This window comes from Perna viridis, chromosome 5, assembly GCF_037379345.1.
Source record: "Perna viridis isolate PV_CMFRI_1.1 ecotype Kerala chromosome 5, ASM3737934v1, whole genome shotgun sequence".
Taxonomy (NCBI): domain Eukaryota; kingdom Metazoa; phylum Mollusca; class Bivalvia; order Mytilida; family Mytilidae; genus Perna; species Perna viridis.
Genome location: NC_142449.1, coordinates 43,423,897 through 43,442,570, shown reverse-complemented (window position 1 = coordinate 43,442,570; position 18,674 = coordinate 43,423,897). Strand labels below are relative to the sequence as shown.

Here is an 18,674-nt window from a genome sequence, read left to right as displayed (position 1 = left end):
TATAAAAAGTCAAGTCCGGGGTAGACGACTATGACATGTTGAACAAATCAGTTTTCATGGCGCAGATGGATACACCGTAACGACCCACGAGTTCATAACGACGAGAAAAAAGGTGTTAGACCAGTGACTTCAACTTAGTATTCACATCAAGTTAAAGTTGAAGGGGATAACTTTTACCTTAGAGTCAATATTGGATTTTTTTAAATTTTAACAATCCATCTTTCAGCGAGAACAGGGAGACAACAGTCATATGACTGCCATACCATCTGTTCTGACAGTCTTAGCTGTCTCTGAAAAGGGTATTGGCATTGCTGCCGCATCGTATAGTTGTTGTTGTTCATCAACTAAGCATGTAATTTTGAAATTCGCATTTCAAAATATATTTTCTGCAAAAAGGTATAAAAATTCTGGAAATAAGTAGGGAAATATAAGTTTGCTCCTTCCTCTCTCTCTCGCGTTTGTACATTATACTTAGGCAGTTGCAATCATGTTTTACTATTTTGTTATACATGTATACATAAACCCCACATCAGTACTGTAATCACATTTCTAACCAATCGGCAAGAGGATGCTTTTTCTAATTAAATCTTCTTTTGACTATTAATTTGGTTCTGTGAAAACTGACAATCAATTACATGCAAACAATGCTTTGTTGTAGAACTCACGAGTCTTTCCAATGGCATACATGCTGGGCAACCGATATTTTTTTTACCGAACACACAAATACCTACATACGGAATGCAAATGCATCCATTTCTACCTCAGATGTTCCCAAATGCAGGACATCTATATGCCATACAACCCCAAAATCAAGCTCAACAACAACAGGAAAGTGACACTAATCAACAACAACATCAACCGATGACTCAACAGCTCAACACAGGAATGGTACCACAACTTACTCCATTCCCGTACGGGTTTTATTACGGACAACCCTATCCAGCTCCTGCTCTGGCTCAGCCAACACAACAAGCACCTGCTGCAAATAGTAAACCTAACAATTCCTCCACGCAACGTGTGGTGTCTTCAAAGCAATATATCTGATGTATACTATCCAAATAGGAGTATGAGCATTGCCTTATAAGATTAAAATATAATGTTTAGTTGAGACCTATGCGTCATGATTTGATTTAATATTTGTTTTTCATTATACTTCTTGTATTTGAATTATCTTCACCTATAGTAAATACAATAACGAATGAAACACGTTCTTTTTTAATGACTCTCTGAATATGCCTGCAAATTTTAAGGATTCATACTTTACAAAGAGGTTAAAACGCTACATTTGTAAGCAGTTTTTGGCATGACATTGATTGTGTCATTTTTGTATGACTTATGATGTACCGTGGTTCTCAACTCTCATATGAAGAATTTGGATTGATTTGATATATGATGGTGACATAACTTTGTGTAGGTCTGGCATGTCAGTAAACTGCTAGTTGTTCATAGTTCGCAAATTTATGTACTATATTCAGTTTCTTTAGTTCCGTTGTAACAAGGGACTCAGACCTTTTTGAACTGATTTTTAGGTTTGTTAAATATACATTATTTTTTTGCAACAGTGGCCAAATTTTAAAGAGGGGATGTGATCACGCCGGAGTACTTTAACCCCGCCGTATTTTTGGGCCTGTCCCAAAGTCAGGAATTTCTCCACTCTGTATGTCTTCTTTCGTTTTTAACTTCATTTTATTTTCATGTTACTGTTGCTTGAGTATATAGGGGTAACTCTTTAGCTGTATGTGAATGTAATGATGTTTTGGGACCAGCTACATCCTGCCCTGTGATGTGAAGGTTTCCTCGTCGTTCACTGAAGCCCAATAGATGGCCTTGGGGTGACAGATTCATCTCGGTCGGTTTGTTGTCTCTTTGTCATGGTCACCATACTAATTCTCGTTATACTAATGGGTTGCAAGGGAAAAAACACCAAGTGCTACCGGTTTAACTTGAACTGCATTTGCTTCCATTTCGACAGCTTCTGGTTAATATAATTATTATTCCCGTAATAAATATCAGACAGCTTTTCTGTAATATTATGTTAATTCCAGGGAACTAAAATTGGGAGTGACAAGAAGAATGTCATTTAAACAATCATTCCGGTCTTTTTATTGATTTAATGTGTGTTTAGTGGTCTTTCGAAGATTTTGTATTATCTTACTTTAATTTGTCCTTCGGAAATTTGACACTTTCGTGTTGTTTGTTTGGGATTTTTTTTTTTCATTTCTATTTTACTTGTCGACTTTTGAAAATGTGTTCCCATTGACTGACGTTTACTGTTGTTTATGGGGTAAGTAGGTTCCGATCCCTCCCCGTTTTTTACCTGATACTAAAACTCTATTAATGAAACTTTCAAATGTCAAACTTACGATTTTTTTGTGAAAAAGACTGCAGGAAAGGAATTGCGATATCAGTTTTTTTTGTATTGTTTTGTTTTGTTTTTTGTTTTGTTTGTTTTGTTTTGTTTTTTGTTTTTGTTTTTTGTTTTTGGCAATGAAGATATGACTTGAAATGATGATATGTTACTGAACGGATTGAAAGAATCCTTAAGTATCGAAGATGTTAACAAAAATTCCGCGACAAAGATTTCAACTATCAGAAAAATCTATGAAGTAACGATCCTTTACCGTATATCTCGAAGCCAACAAAACATAAGTTTAATGAAGAGTGAAAGTTGGATATTACCAAAATATCAACCCGAGTTATTTAATTTCGGCATCATAACAAACAAGCCTGTGAAATAAAATAAAGAGAGTTGTTTTTGCAATATTCAAATTTCACGAGTTATAAAACCTTTTTCTATATGATTCTGTTGGAATATTTTAGCCGTGTGACATTCGACGTCTGTCTTTACGGAAATTCTAGCGATCGTTCGTCTACGACATCACCAATGATGTCGATAGAGCAATGTTAGAAACGTCACAATGTCGCTTACGACCAATCATTTCGTCCATAGTGTGATATGGCAAATATCTCGCTGCCAAAGAAGTAGATAAATAGACCAAAGCATAGAAGAGGACAAAAAATAAAGACAAATTATTGTGAATAAAGTACATACCTTGTACATATTGAATTATTCACTTTATAAATTCAAAATTTAATTTTTAAATACATTTAATAAATTGGTCTGTTTTTCAATTTTTATCCTTCTTGATTTTGAGCATAAAAAAAGCAAATATCAATAAATAGAGTAATTTTGTTGCATATAGTCGCTAGAACCAAATTTTGCTTGAAAACGTTTCACTTTTTAAATTATTTTATCTTTGGGAAAAGTACATAATAGGTCATTTACTTATATGGAATAACTTAAAAGTGCACTGTCGAATTTTCATTTTTGTCTGAAATAAATAGGTGAAAAACTGAAAGTTTCGCCGATCTTATTTAATATGGCATCATAAGTAATGTTATAAGACGCTTTTTGTTTATCTCAGCCTTCCTACTTGTTTACTTTAGATAGGTTTTTCTAAAGGAAAAGGATGTATTGCTTCTTTGAAGTTCTGATAAAAAAGAAACTCTGAATGTTCTTTAAAATAATTTCGTTTTCGTTGTAGAATTTACAATGTTTCCAATAACCTTTCTTAAAAGTGAACTCGTTTACATGTGAAATAATTGTTTCATTTTTGTTTTGCTGTGATAAGAACAAGTTTACGGATTAGTGTTCAATACTATCAGTAATGTAGGCATAACATAACACTGATTTAGTTTAGAGATCAGGTCTCGGTACTAAGTCAGTTTGGAGCTTCGATTGCTAACGGAGGGAACTTATATAAAGCCAAAATTATTTTTACACTGCATATAGTTCCTCCACTTCTCTTCGTGAGGTTATTGTATGCGGTTTAATTTAATATTTCGGAGAATATATAGAAGGTAATGTTCATTAAATAGTGTTTGTCGTGCATGTTGATATTTGATTCGCTTTTGTTTCGACCTAAACAAGAAAGTTATTATTTTTGTAGTCAATTCGATTCAGATCAGCAGTTTATTCGAATTTATATTGAAATCATTGTATTTATGCAACCAAAAGTAGTTCGTAAAAATGTTTATTCTTTTTTATTATGTTTATAATTTATTAATATAATTTATTTTTTATTATTTTTTATTTTGTGCACAATAAATCGAACATCGTTGTGATTCTTTCACGTTAAAGCTCGCTTCGATCCACACGTTAGCTTGAGAAATATTAATTAGCGATTTTAATATTATATTATACCATACTTTGTATTTCAAATAACATATATGCACCGTTATCAACCTTTGATCCTTTCATTTTTTACTTCTATTTGAGAATGGAATCTTACCCCTGCAGAATACGACAAAAGTCTCAAAAGAATAGAATTATGAAGTTAAAGATGTTCGGTGGATTACGATTACAAATAATATTTGGCATTCTCTGTGCCATGGTTAGCACAGCGGACATTGTCATTGATGTCTTGAATATATCTAAAACATGTGACCCATCGGGATACTGATATTACAATCTGCCTAAAATTAGAGAATGTAAAGAAGCACACAATCTCTCTGCGTTAATGACCTTTGACATTGTTTGTCTTGTTTTCTCTGCACTGGTGAGTATAACTATTGCATATTGATACACAAATCTCTAATTATAAAATATGATTAAATAGATAGCAGTGATACATCGAATTTTTCCTATTTGATACATTTCTACAGTTAACATAAATAAATAACGTAAATATATTCGGTCATATCGCGTTCAGACATTATCCTGCCAAAACTTCACAAATCGAATATCAATCCGCTGATAACGAAATGTAAAATTATTGTTAAAGAGTAATCAACGGAACTTAGATATAGCGGAAATCAAAGAATGCAATCCAAGGACAGAATCCAGACAAGAAAACAGTCAAATTTAATTATTAGAAAATACTCCGTCGAAGAAGTTACACTGAACATTTTAATTTTGACTGAATTTTATTTAGTAATTTTTATTTGGATCAAACAAAGACAAATAAAAAAAGACAAAAACTCAAAAATTGCTACTGTCGTTTTCGACTCCTTATTGTTACAATTTGAATTGGACACCAAACAATTTTTTTTTACTTTTTTCTTTCAGTTCATACTGACAGGCGCCTTCCCTTTATGTATGAATGAGAAGCGACCAGAAAAGATTATTTGTCTTGTATGTTCTTTTGCACAATAAATGTTATTCAGTATATTTCAACTGATCTCTCGTATCTTCTTATAATGCAACGCTCTACATTTGAGATACACAAATTACAACGTGTTTATCAAATAGAATGTTTTAACGCTTCATACTGTTTTATCAACTTTTAAATTCTGTCCAATCACCTGTTTAGAATACATTTGTTTTACTTGTTCAATGTTTACAAAATTGATATTTCAAACAAATGTCTTTGCGTAAATATATATATATTCGCGTACACATTGCATTTTGCCGCATGTTGTAATGTTTAAAAATGTATATTCTAAAACTTGAACATTTCAAAAATATAGGTTTACAAGTGAAGTGAAAGTAATTCAACTGATATTCATTTTAGATACGTTTATCAAAAATTAGCTATGTATATTACAAATATTGTAATAAATGTACCTTTTTCAGAAAAGAGCTCATATGGTATGCTGTATTCTTGGATGTACACTTTTTATTCCCACGGTTTCTACTATGGGTGTTTATGGAGCTGACCTTGTAAGTGAGCTGTTGATCATTTTGTTTTGTCTTTTTCAAGAATCATGTGTATGAAAAGTTTTGCATAGTTCATTCTGTGATATTAAATCCTAATCGTCAAGAATTTCGTTGATTTAAATGAATCTCGAAGTTACCAGATAAGGGCAAGACAAAGCGCTCGTATGGGAAAAACTTCGGCTTCTATTGTATATGGGCATGGAGAATGATGATGGTGTATGTGGGATGGAAATTTTGAATTGAGAGATTGGGAAATAAGTTTTTTAAGTATTTATTGATATGATAAATGTATTGAATTCAATTAAAGACCATAGTTTAAAGTTAAAGAATTTAAAAACATGAAATTAATTTTTACAATGCAAATATCTGGAAAGATTTACTTCGTGGGGTACCAATTTTGTGGATTTCGTGGATTTGGTAAATCAGGAAATTTGGATCCTAATTAGTTCTATATGATATAGTTCCTCAAATCCACGAAACTGTTCATTTTCCACTAAACCACGAAAATTGGTACCCACGAATAAAAGCACTTTCACAGTATGCAATGGTGATTGCTTGGGGTATGGGGACTTTACCATTTGGAGTGGGGAATTTTCAATGAGGAATAGGGAATGGGGTGTATATGGTTTAAGTGGGAAGTTTAAACCATTTAAATGCTTTTCTTGTAAGTGAGCTGTTGATCGTGTTTTATGAATTAAATTTTTACAAAGTTTTGAATAGTTAATTCGGTGATTATAAACTCATCGTCAAGAATTTTCATAGTAGACAGAACATTTACTTAAGATTGAAAATAACCTAAATTGTTCACTTTGAAACACTAGAATTTTGTTGATGCTAAAAAGTTACAGATGCTATGGATGACTTTTAAGAGGAGATACTAATGACTATTTGGAATAATGATTCTTCTTAGCGTAATTTTCTCTGCATACCTGTTAAAGCAAATAAAACTTGCAAATCTTATTACAAGGTCAAATTCTTCAATGTCAATTTTACAGATATAGCATAGTTTAAGCTAAAACCAGTTTAGTCATAACTTTCATGAGACCACAAATATTACTTTGTACAAATGAAAGAGTGATCAAGTGAACCAAGCTTCTAGCGGAAACAAATTTCACGATTCTAGTGAAAACAAACACCAAAGGGGTTGTCTGGCCTAAAAAGCGATGTATTGCTTGCCATGTCCGTTAAGATCTTATTGGACACATAATTACAACAATAGCACCAAAACACCTGTGTGGATTTCAGTCTTCATTTGTTTGAAATGATTGAAGTAGAATACTTTTATATGTTTTATAACTACAACTCCTTATTCTTATACTTTAATATTATTTGTATTTATACTGCAATCTCCATATGTGCGCACATAATTGTTCTCAGTATTCTACAGTTTTACGTATCATAATTTATTTCTAGCGAGATGAAGGAGTCGGAGTCGAAAGTGCTTTGATCACCTTACCCACTGTTCTTGCTCTTTTGTGTGTGTTTGAAGAGATCATAGCTATTTTAGCTGCATCGTATATCTGTTGTTGTTGGTCGAATAAAGACGTAAAGGTGAATATACATACTGCAAATGGTGGATAACATAGTTAAAGGGGTGTCTGTCCGCCCTGCCGCCAATGCTTCTTTCTTTCTCCTGTTATACAAGAGGCATCTCTTTTCCGTTACTTCTCCTACACAATTGAATGAAGTTGAATGATACTTTCACAGAATCTTTATTACATATTCCCATTGTGTTGTGTTATTTTAATTTTCCGAGAATGAGTATTTTGGGGTCAAAAGATGCATGTGATCATTAGGTGAGGATAGTAGTATCACAATAATGGTCATTGCTCAGTTTTTCTAGATTTTTTTTCCGACGCAGTTGGTAGAGTTTCGCCTTTTACCCTTTGAACTTAAGGACGCTCTACTATGGAAACGCAAGTCACCTGATCGCAATTCTTTTTCCCGATTTGGCTGATTAGTTTCGATTCGTATTTTAAAAAGCATATGCAACATATATAGGTATACTTACTTTAGTTTTACTTCCCCCCATTCACCATGAACATTAAAATGATTGTTGCCTTTCTACTGAAATATGTAATAAAACTAGATATAATTGTTACGCACGCACAGCTCCCCATCAGTTTCTATAGCTCCATGATTTTTTTTCGAATTTAATTTTTTGTTTTTTTTGTTTTTTGTTTTTTGTTTTTTTTTGTTTGTTTTTTTGTTTTTGTATTGTATTGTTTTGTTTTGTTTTGTTTTGTTTTTTGAGTGACAGCCATCTTGATATGGCGGTCACTTTATAAATTTCAATATTGACGATGGGAAGATTTTATGGTGACCTATTTTTAAACCAAGTACGAACCTCCTACGATCTTTGTGATTTTTTGACGAATTTTTGTTTGGACAGCGGCCATGTTTGAAATTCAAAACCTTTGTGGATATCTACATATGGTGGACTCAATCGGAATTACTCGGCCTTTACCGCTACACTAAAATAACCTCGGATGCAAAGTGTAATTTTTTCTTGAAAAATTTTCCGGAATTGAAGTCATAAAGTAGTTCTACTCACAAGGTGGCGCTAAAAATAGTTAAATATCACTAGAAATAAAGAACAATGTCTCTTCTAAGAATTTTGGGGTGAGTCGATGAGCTAAGAAAAAAATATTGGTAAAAAAGTCAACCAGTTTAAGTTCAATTTTTGAATCGGATCGGTCAAATCTAGGCAAACTCTTCCGTCTAGTGCCTCGATCTGAGGTTTTTCTTTTGTGTTACGAGAAAGGCTGAGGAGTTCCGATTGATGGTGGCTTATTTTTTTTGTTCCAAGTTTGGTTTCAATTTATTCAGCCGTTTCTGAGGAGATGCGCGGACATATAGGAGGTTGGAAGAAAGAAGAAACTGGAGTTAAAACTTCGTTGGGGGGACATCATAAGTGAAAGTTTTTATTGCATATCTGTCATATTTTCTTGAGTATCGGAGTATCTATGTCCCACAGTACAAGTCTTTTGTTACAGAATCAATTTTGTCCCTTTCTTACCCAATAATAGCATGATTCGCATTGCAATGCTTGATACAACAGCAGAGGTCAAACTCTGGAAAGTCAGTGAAGTATGAATACAACAGTCAAGCTTGATACAGTTCTGAATTTGGATTGTGTATGAATGTTTGACACAATATATTCTGCCATGGAGAATAAACATGGTCAAAAACTTGATATATCTTGCAAGTGAACATTTACCTAATAAGACTACATTTGGAAACAGATTGTCAATCCATTCAACATGAACCTTAAAAAGGTTCTATTATAGATTTTCTGTTTACTTAAATTGGCCGTAACACAGTTCACGACGGTCTAATTTTACTTAAACTATTAATTACTATCAAATACAAGCTTCGTCTTCAAGAAATGAAACATTGTGATACAAAGTTGTACAAATCAATATACTTTCTACTCAACTTAATATGCAGGAACCAGATAAAAGTTTGTTTTGGTCCTAAGTTAACCTTATCTCCCAAACCCCAGTCTTAACCTAAAAAATCATGACATAGTTTCGCTTTTTACCCTTTGACCTAAAAGACGTTCTTCCATGGAAACGCAAGTCGTATGATTGCAAAACTAGTTCCCGATTGGACAAATACTGATAACTTAGTTGCGTAAGAAAAAACCTGTATCGAAAATTGAAATTGCGTGCCATGTGTTACATGTATTTCCTGAATGAAATGTAAAAAATTGTAAGAAAAAAAAGAACAAAATTTTACTGCGTCGGCTATCCTTTTTTAAAGGTAGTACTTGTTTTATATTCTGCGTGCTGCTGGAAAAAAATTCGCGCTTGAGCGAAAAAGAATTCGTAAGTCAACGCAAAATCCCATCCCCGGGAAGAAAATGGTGTGCCTTTAGAGAATGACTCAAAATGAACTAATCATCTTTTGCATGACATTTAGGTGAACCTGTACTTAATTGATAATGATTTCAACAAGCATTTCAAAGTGAAATAAATTGCTTCACCCAATTCCAAAAACCATTGAAGCAACTAGATATCATTGAGATGGGAACCTCTCTGTGGCCCCTGTTAATAACGTGGTAAATAAGCCGATATGAAGCATTATTTGAAGTTATTATATAATCTCGTTATGTGCGATTTTATTCTAAGATTTTTAGTGAAAACTGATAAATATCCTGAACTTACTTTCATAGCACAATAGTGATATGACTGCATAGTGTGAATTCATTGTTGACCACTAGGTGACTTCTGGATATATGGGTTGATGTTTGACGAACATGTTTTAAAGGTGCTGCCCAATTATTTAGAATTATGCCTTCAATCTATTATGGCCCACCAAAAAAAGCATGCGAATTAAATGTTAAAAACATGAAAATTTGCTGAGGTCTGCATCTTTTTGAAAAAGGATGTATGGATTTTACTTTAAATAAGAAAAATATAATATAAAGAAGCAAATTATTTGTACGAGGAAAATTGTGGAATAAAATTTATAAAAAAAAAAGAGTTTACAATTGAAGATCAGCGAGAACTTGGAAATGATCACTGTAAGGAGATCTTGCAATCATCTGTTGAGAAACAGTGACACCAGAATTGGTCCACAAATGGTCAAGCAGGCCTCCTAATTGATGGGTTGCTGTATTGATCACGATCTTCACCACAGGACATGAAGTTGTCAACTGAAACCAGTTTTTGACCTTGACCTTTGACCCAGGAAGTTGTACATACATTATGACACACTATCTGTTGTTGCTTAATATACGTGTCAAGTATAAACTTTGAAATATAACGGTTCTCAAGATATAGAGCGGACACCACAGGACATGGGTTTGTCAACTGAAACCAGTTTTTGACCTTGACCTTTGACCTAGGAAGTTGTACATACATTATGACACACCCTCTGGTGTTGGTTAATATACATATTAAGTATAAAGTATGAAAACATAAGGGTTCTCTAGATATACAGCGGACATAAATTTGTTACGGAAGGACGGACGGACGGCATGACTGATCACTATAGGGCGACCTGCCTAAGGCGGGGCCCCAATAACCCCCAAAAATCAATACCAACCTTTCTCTAATGGTTTGGAACCTAGTTGTAAAATTCCATAAGTATCTGCAAACTAATATTCAAGTATTTTGGGAGTTGAGATTGTCATAGACAATTACCAAAGGTGGTGAAAATTATGAATTTTTAGCTTTTTCATTATACAAAAATGCACTTTTATATTGTATTGAAGTTTACCCTGTACCAACATCATAGACTTTGCTAGTATATATATATATATACTTTTTCTCTGTTGTGTTTTTAAATTTGTAACAATCTGAAATTATCATTGTATGTAAATGTCCTATATGCTCTGTAAATTGATTGGAATAAAACATATTCTATTCTATTCAAGTTATTGCATGAAAACTGTGTGTCTACATACTGCTGTTATAGTCTTCTGAAAAAGTTCAAACCTTTTGACTGGACATCTGCAGGACCAAACTAAAATTTGTCTGACATAAATCTGAAGGTTAAATTAAGCTTAAATGTTTTCAGGACACTTGGTTGGACACTGAATAGTATTTGCCACACCAACTACAATGCCTCCCACTGCCTGAGGTTTACCCCATTTCAAAGAGACTGCAGTTATGACAGGACGGAGGGGCACATCAAAGGGTGCATTACTCTGTCTAAAGCTATCTGTGTCACTAAATGTAATTTAGACAATTTTTATTAAACAATTACAGCATTTCTGTAATAAAATTAAATTTACAAAAAATATTGATCTTTTGAAAATTTTAATATTTGCACCATTTATTGGGCTAACCTATCATACTCCTTTTAAATTACAGAAACAAAATATAGCAAACATTAGGTTGAAATACATGTGTAATTTGGAACTAAAAACTAGCATATATAAGTATATAGAAATACAGGAACATGTATAACACTAAAATCTCAATGCAATAAATTATCAAATCTTCATGTTTGTGCTGCTTGATAATAATACTGATGTTTAACAAGTACTTCTGTTCATATCATAAATAGTTTTATTGCATATAAAATAAAAAAAAAACAAGAAAACATGTCAACACAAATTTGATGCCCAACCACAACCTTACTTCCTTTGGAACACACTCATGTGCCTTTTTAACTTGACATAAAATGCCCTTTTTGCAAGTGCCATTTTAAACATCGCTTATTTATCAGGAAGTAAAAATGTAACATTTGACATTCTATTTCTATATACATGTATATCGACCAATCAATGTATTGGGAGAAAAAAGGCTCTAGGATTTGTTGGCATGGAAGTCCATGAAACAGGTTTCCTGATTAATCATACATCATAGCATAAGGGAACTAAAAAACTTGTACTAAACAGTATATTTTTCTTAGATTTTTTTTTTATTTAAGTCCCATAACTCTTGTAAGAAAAATCAGTTCTTAAACTAAAATGAAAGCTTCTATCCGATGACAAAATTAAAACAAAATATTAACTTTTTTGGGTGAGGTATATGACATGTGGAAAAACAATTGACATCGGTAAATTGTTTTACAGACATCAGAACAAAGGCATAGGAAAAGGAAACAAAATATCCACAACTGATCAGGATGAAAACCTTTGTAGCCAGTGCTGGATCCCAGAACCCCTTTTTGTTTGAAAATTTTGTTAATTTCATGCATAATTTGAGCAAAAACTGAGCCTTCAATCCCCTCCCCCTTTCAAAATCACTGGATACATCCATGGTTGCCAAAATACAAATGTCCGTGTAGTAAAAACTAAACAAGACAACAACATTAAAAGAGAAAGAAAATATGTATGAAAAAAAAAGCACCAATAAATCCTTTACTTCAATGATCTACATGTACATGTTAATAACACAAATTTTGCATAGCTCCTAAGAGACCAAACAAAACTTACACATGTACACATGTAATGTTACATGTGCATTTATGTGATCTCGTGTATGTGTAATTTTAGAGAAAAAAAAACAAATCAAGTATTAAGCAGACTGCAGAAATTACAAAGCTGTAATATTTATGACAATTAAGTAGCATTCCAGCTAAGAATCATGCAAAATGTGATACATGGTTGGAAAGCCTACATACATGTATTTTTATTTTTGATCCGTGCTCATAGGAGACAAAAATTGTATAAGATGCACTGTACAATTCAAAATTAAGGGAGATAACTCTGTACATGACAATCAAATACAATAGAATCTAGTGGATTTTTAATGTTGATTATCTCTTAAGGGCAGATAGACTTGAATGAATAATTACACATTTTATAATATAGACCCATAATATAACTTAATTACAAAAATAAAAATATGTAGCCTTTTTTGGGGTGCATCACATTTTTCAGATTTTGCATGATTCTTACAAAGACAGCTACTTAATTTCATTTGCATACAAATTTGTACTTGTAAATATATATTGTATTCTTAGTTCATGGTTTTAAGGCTATTGATCCAGAATTAACTTTCCAATTAAATAAGATTTGCATTGACTAGAAAACTTACTTTGGTTTTCAGTGTAAACAATGTTAAAAAATGGTTATAAACTGTATCAACCTCATTAACCATACAATTGAACAAGTCATTAGTATTCTACACGAACATTTGTACACTGCCTGAGTTCTTGAAAAGTCTAAGTGTCCGTTATGTCTGTCTAGCTGAGACAAACTTCTTAGAAATCCTTTTCCAAACCATTACTTGGTCTCAGAAAATATTCAAAATGACCGACATTAAAAAAAAAGTAAATTTTCAGTAACTCTGCAATGTAAATGTACATTGCCATGTTCATGTATATGTACATGTTGGTAACTGCCATTTAGGTACATGTACAGTTCCACCTAAGAATCATGCAAAAGCAACAAAGGAGTACAAGAAAAATACAAAAGTGATAAATGCAATGCCCCAAAAGGGTTTAAAGTATGAAATGCATCAAAGCAGTTTTGGATTTAAAAACAATTGGTGAAGTATATTGCAGGGGTTAGGACCATTTGCCATGGTCTCTTCATCTAAAAAAACTATATGGTTCCTTAAACTATGACCCCTTCAGATTGTAAATATTTTAGAAAAATCCTGAAAATGGCCCCTTTTCAAAATTTCCTTCCCAACCATAATTATCATGCATGATTTGTTGGACAGAACCATCAAAATATGTGATATTTACTTACAAGATGTAATTTTAAAAAAAACAAAAAATAACATCTACAATGTACCAAAACCAAGAAAATGTTTAAATGTCACCATGGTTACTGTTTTCTTTTAGAATCCAATTAGTATGGGTTATATTTGAACAATGATGTGCATTGTACACTGTATATAAACAAAATCAAGGTTTTTTGAAACCCTGAGTAACATTTAACTTGTCATGTTAATAGTGTTTTCTATCAATTCAAATTTCTCCTGAAACTATTCCTACATGTATACAGAACTGTACATTTTTAGAAATGTTGAGTGAAGATACAATATACATGCAGTTTACTACTGGAATTATTAATTATTGAAACTATCATTCCTATATTAGGATAACTTTTGAAGGGCTCAAGTTAATCAATAAATGAACAAAGAATTTTTTTATGTTACTAATACAATGTATGACTAAATGCAAAATGACTACTCTTCACAGTGGAGTCGCCATTTCAAAAATTGTCTGTAGTTTACTACTCCTGTCTTTATACCAAGGTACAAAATGTATGTTTAATGGTTCTAGCAGTTTAATAACATTTCTCAGTTATGGACAGAAAAAGATATTGAAAAAAAAAAGAAATGGAGCAATTTTCTCCTAGTTTTTAATTTTGTGGAGTGATGGTGGAGGAAATGAGTGACTCTACTGTGAAGAGTGGAGATATTAAAATTTCGGTTGATGGTAGTGTACATATACATGTATTTTGAATTAGAAAATGTCTAGAACTTTTGTTCTTTTTTTACAAAAAAAAGACTGTAACATTATTGTGCATAAGCACAAAGGTACAGTCCCTGAATCAAACCGCTCAACTGTTTGATGGATCCATGACCACTGATCGAATGATTGCTAATGGATAATGGATTGATAACCGATGACCAGTGACTGATGTGATCAGTTTTGTTATGTAAAATGACAGATGATCAGTTCATATGAATTAAAAAATTTTATAGTGCCATTTTACATGTAAATGTATTTTGAATCTAAAATATTAAATTCACATTTAGTATTTCATTTACAAAGTCAAATGTAAAAGAAAAGTAAGTAAACTGATGTCCTAATTTAAATCATTTGTTAAATATTTGTAAAAAACAGAAGTAAGAATGGAATTCCTTAAAATGTTAAATATATCCAACTGAGCAGCAGTCATGTGATAAAAAATGGAAGTGATCTCCAGTTTTATTGATCAGTTTGACGAATCAACAACGAATCAGAAACTGATCTCCGACTGATGACAGATCGCAATTATAGTTGCATGGATAAGTTCAGGTACTGTACTTGTATCATACAGGTAAATTAAGGCATGAAAATTGCATACAACCATATCTAAAATGCATCTGAATTTCTGAAAGGACTGAATAACATACATAAGATAAACAATTGAAGGACTGACCTTAAGAGCTTTTAAAACTAAACTGGAACCGAGAAAAAAATCCTAAAAACATTCCCATAATAACTGCACTGCCTTTAGATGCTGATGCTTCTAGCTAATGATAGGTGTACAAGTATATTAGGCTACTCCAAGTCGATTTATTGGATCTCATTGCATCTGCTCCTTTATGGTCATACATGTACATGTACAGTACACTTGATAAGCTTCCCCTTCAAAAATGACTTTCTTTTTTTCAGTTTAAAGTCTACGAATGTAGTACACGAAAGTTATTTTTAAATAAATTTTCCATATTGGACACTGATTGGACTCCATTGTCTGGAGATCATGAAGAATTGGATTTACTTGCATAAATTTGTAGTAAAGTTACGAGGAAAACCTTTAAAAAAATACAATGCCAAAATTTCTCATTCATGTCCCCTTTCATGTTCCTATTTATTTCTTTTGACTTTCTTGTGAGGTAGAAATATTGATGAGATCCATAAATTAACTTGAAGTCACTGTAGGATTCAAACACAATTACATTTGTAAGTAGACTTAGCACTTCAATTCCCTTAATAGTATGTCTCTTAAGACCCAACATGTCTATCCTTAACATACTCTGTATCAAAAAATACAACTATAATCGTTATATCATCACGATAGTTTCTGGCAAAGTCATCAGACAGTGATAGCATAGCTGATAATCTACCATGCTCAGGACCAAGAGCATTTCTGAGCAAGTGAGTAGCCACATTGTGGTCAACAGGTACATTAGAGAGGCGTGATTTCCTACTTCTGAGATTCTCATGTATATCTTTGATTTTCATACTCTTCATATCAACATGTGGGTCGACCAGAACTTGCCTCCCTTCCATGTGACCTGCTACTAGTTTTACAACCTTTTCAGCAGGAAGCATGTCAAATAATCCATCGGAAGCTATAACCAGAAACTTATCCTTAGGAGTCAAACTCCTGTGTATAATTTCTGGCTCAGCAGTCAAGTATGGAGGTGTAATGTAATGTTGGTGAGATAGCACTTCACTATAGAAGTCAAAATTTGGATGATGTTGCAGAAGCTTTATCAGTTTCTTGCGATCTTTGACTGATAATTTATACATCATATCACCAAATGCTCTTAGTGGGGCAAGTGTTCCAAATAGTCTTCCTCCTTTAATGACATTTGATGATTCATTTGGATGGCCTTGCAATACTCTCCTTACTTCTGCTGGGTTGTAGCCTGTATGCTCACGAGACATTTCTACTGTATTCCAATTATCTTTGTCTATTTGAACACCCAGTACAGCTCTACAATCTCCAGTATTCGCAACATACAAATCAGTATCATCAATTAATGCAACACATGCACAAGCACCAGATAGACCATTTTCAATAGCATCCTGTTGAATTGTCATACTATGCTCCTGAGGCATGCATTCTGACATAATATCAAGATCTAAACGAATGAATGCATTTCGCAAATGTTCTTCAATAGAACTCTCTTCAAAGTTGGCAAGTGTTTCTTTAGCATATTTTGCTAAGTTTTGTTTATAAAGCTTTTCGAGATCTGTGTTAAAATATTGGGTCTGGTAGGGGTACCAGTCAACTAGCTTGTCAAGACCAAAATTTTCATGGGCAATATCTCTGAGTATTTCTTGATCACACATTGACACAGATATGTAATTAAATAACCGTTCATTAAGTGCCTGAGAGCAAGCACACCCTCCATGGCCATCATAAACTCCAAACAAAAATTTTTGTTTCTCAGTTGTTGTTATTCGTGCTGCAGTGTCACGGTCCTCTATTGGCTTGTTGGCAGGTAACTTGTTGACATCAAAGCCTTTGATTGGACCTTCAGAATCAACAGAGACCTCATTGATTTTAAGAATAGATGACACTTGCTGAGGTGTCAAAAGTGGAAAATCAGAGGCACTGGGAAATCCGACTTGCTGTTTGAACTTCAACAGAAATCGTCTGACATTCTCAACTTGACCTTTCGTGTGAACTTTTCGTACACCGGATGGTACCAACCACCTTTTCAGTTGTGAACTACATTTGAGAACGAAAAAACCTTTATACATTATGTGGAAAAAAGTTCATTTAGTAGGACAGGCAAATTAGCTACCCTACACGTCTTTTCATTACAAGAAGGTCTGCGACTTTTTTTTTCTTTTTCACACTTCCAGAGTAGCCTCCCTTGAAAACTATTACTATTCAGTTCGTTATCCTCCATACAACTAGGTCAACACTTGACTAATTCATTTTATGGCATGTTTTGGATAACCTCATTGCAACCGTCTTTTTTTATTTGGATCCATATTGATCAATATCCAAACAAAAAAGAGTGGGTTGCAGGGTTAGAGGAAATCCTTACGACCCTCATTTATATAGCTGCTAATTAAGACAAAATAATAAACTCTGCTTTTATAAAAGTTTATATCTTTAATATCAAACAGTAACTGTTTGATTATTCTAAAAGCCATAATTGAATATACATTGTATAAATAAATGTTTAGCCTTGTCAATTAAATAAAGTATTAGTTTAAGGCACCTCCGCTCCAGATTTTCAATATAGTTATTATTAGAACTGTCATTTTTCGTATGTTTAGATTTGTGTATTGTGTCATAACCATTTATTGTAAATGTGTTAGAACGAATTATTATTTGTATTTTGTAGTTGTATTTATTTAGTTTTTTTTTAATAATGTGTAATTACCAGTATTATCTATTGTCTACTCAATTTCTGCTGAACATATTATCATATAATAATCTCTATAATCTATAATGATTCAAACTTTCACTGAAAAAAATATATAGTGTGGATTATACAGTTTGTCGCCTGGCTATTTCAAGTTTGTTTGTTTATTAAATTTTGAAAAATGCACGGACTTTGATTTTACCAAAATCTGCTATAAAATTTATCGATTTTGCTTAAAAAGCGAAATAAAAAAATGTTGGTTCCTGCATAATGGCAACTACTCCTACAAGGTAAGAGGTTGAAATTCCGTTCGGGAATGCAACGAGTCAGAAAATAGATTAATTCGAGACTACCTCTAGCATTGCTGGAGTAAATGGTATCATACTGTCTGTACAGAAATACATTATATTTTCCTCTCAATGTTTATATACGAAAAAGAAATCAAACTGGAACACTACTAGAGAAATGCAGAAGTCTTGCCTTAAAAATCGACAATTCAGGAAAGCTTTCAACTGAACTCGATGACAAGCGCAATTTTAATGCGACTTTACAATAGTAGACCTGCTATATTCTTTCTATGTACACTGTATGACCATTCGAGCATATGTGGAGTTTTTAGTCACACAACCGTATTGGGAGCTTTTGTCCATGTTAAAAGTATAACATTGGAAAAATTTGTTGTATAAAAAAGAGGGATATTGTTTTTTTGTAGTAAACATGCTTTATTTAATTTAAATTTAAGTTAAATCAGCTTTGATACATATCGGCTTATATAGGATACG

The 18,674-nt window shown here is 32.8% G+C and overlaps 1 protein-coding gene across 1 annotated transcript; it reads right to left on the bottom strand.

The window, feature by feature from the left end:
- Positions 1-11,410: 11,410 nt before the first annotated feature.
- LOC148617830 (pyruvate dehydrogenase [acetyl-transferring]-phosphatase 1, mitochondrial-like) lies at positions 11,411-17,383 on the bottom strand. Its single transcript, XM_088585415.1, has one exon. It carries the CDS (start codon positions 17,273-17,275, stop codon positions 15,785-15,787), a length of 1,491 nt encoding a protein of 496 aa, XP_088441541.1. The 5' UTR covers positions 17,276-17,383; the 3' UTR covers positions 11,411-15,784.
- Between the last annotated feature and the right edge of the window lie 1,291 nt (positions 17,384-18,674).

Coding starts and splice junctions, on each gene's coding strand:
- LOC148617830 (XM_088585415.1), bottom strand. CDS start 17,275: ATGTATAAAGGTTTTTTCGTTCTCAAATGTAGTTCACAACTGAAAAGG.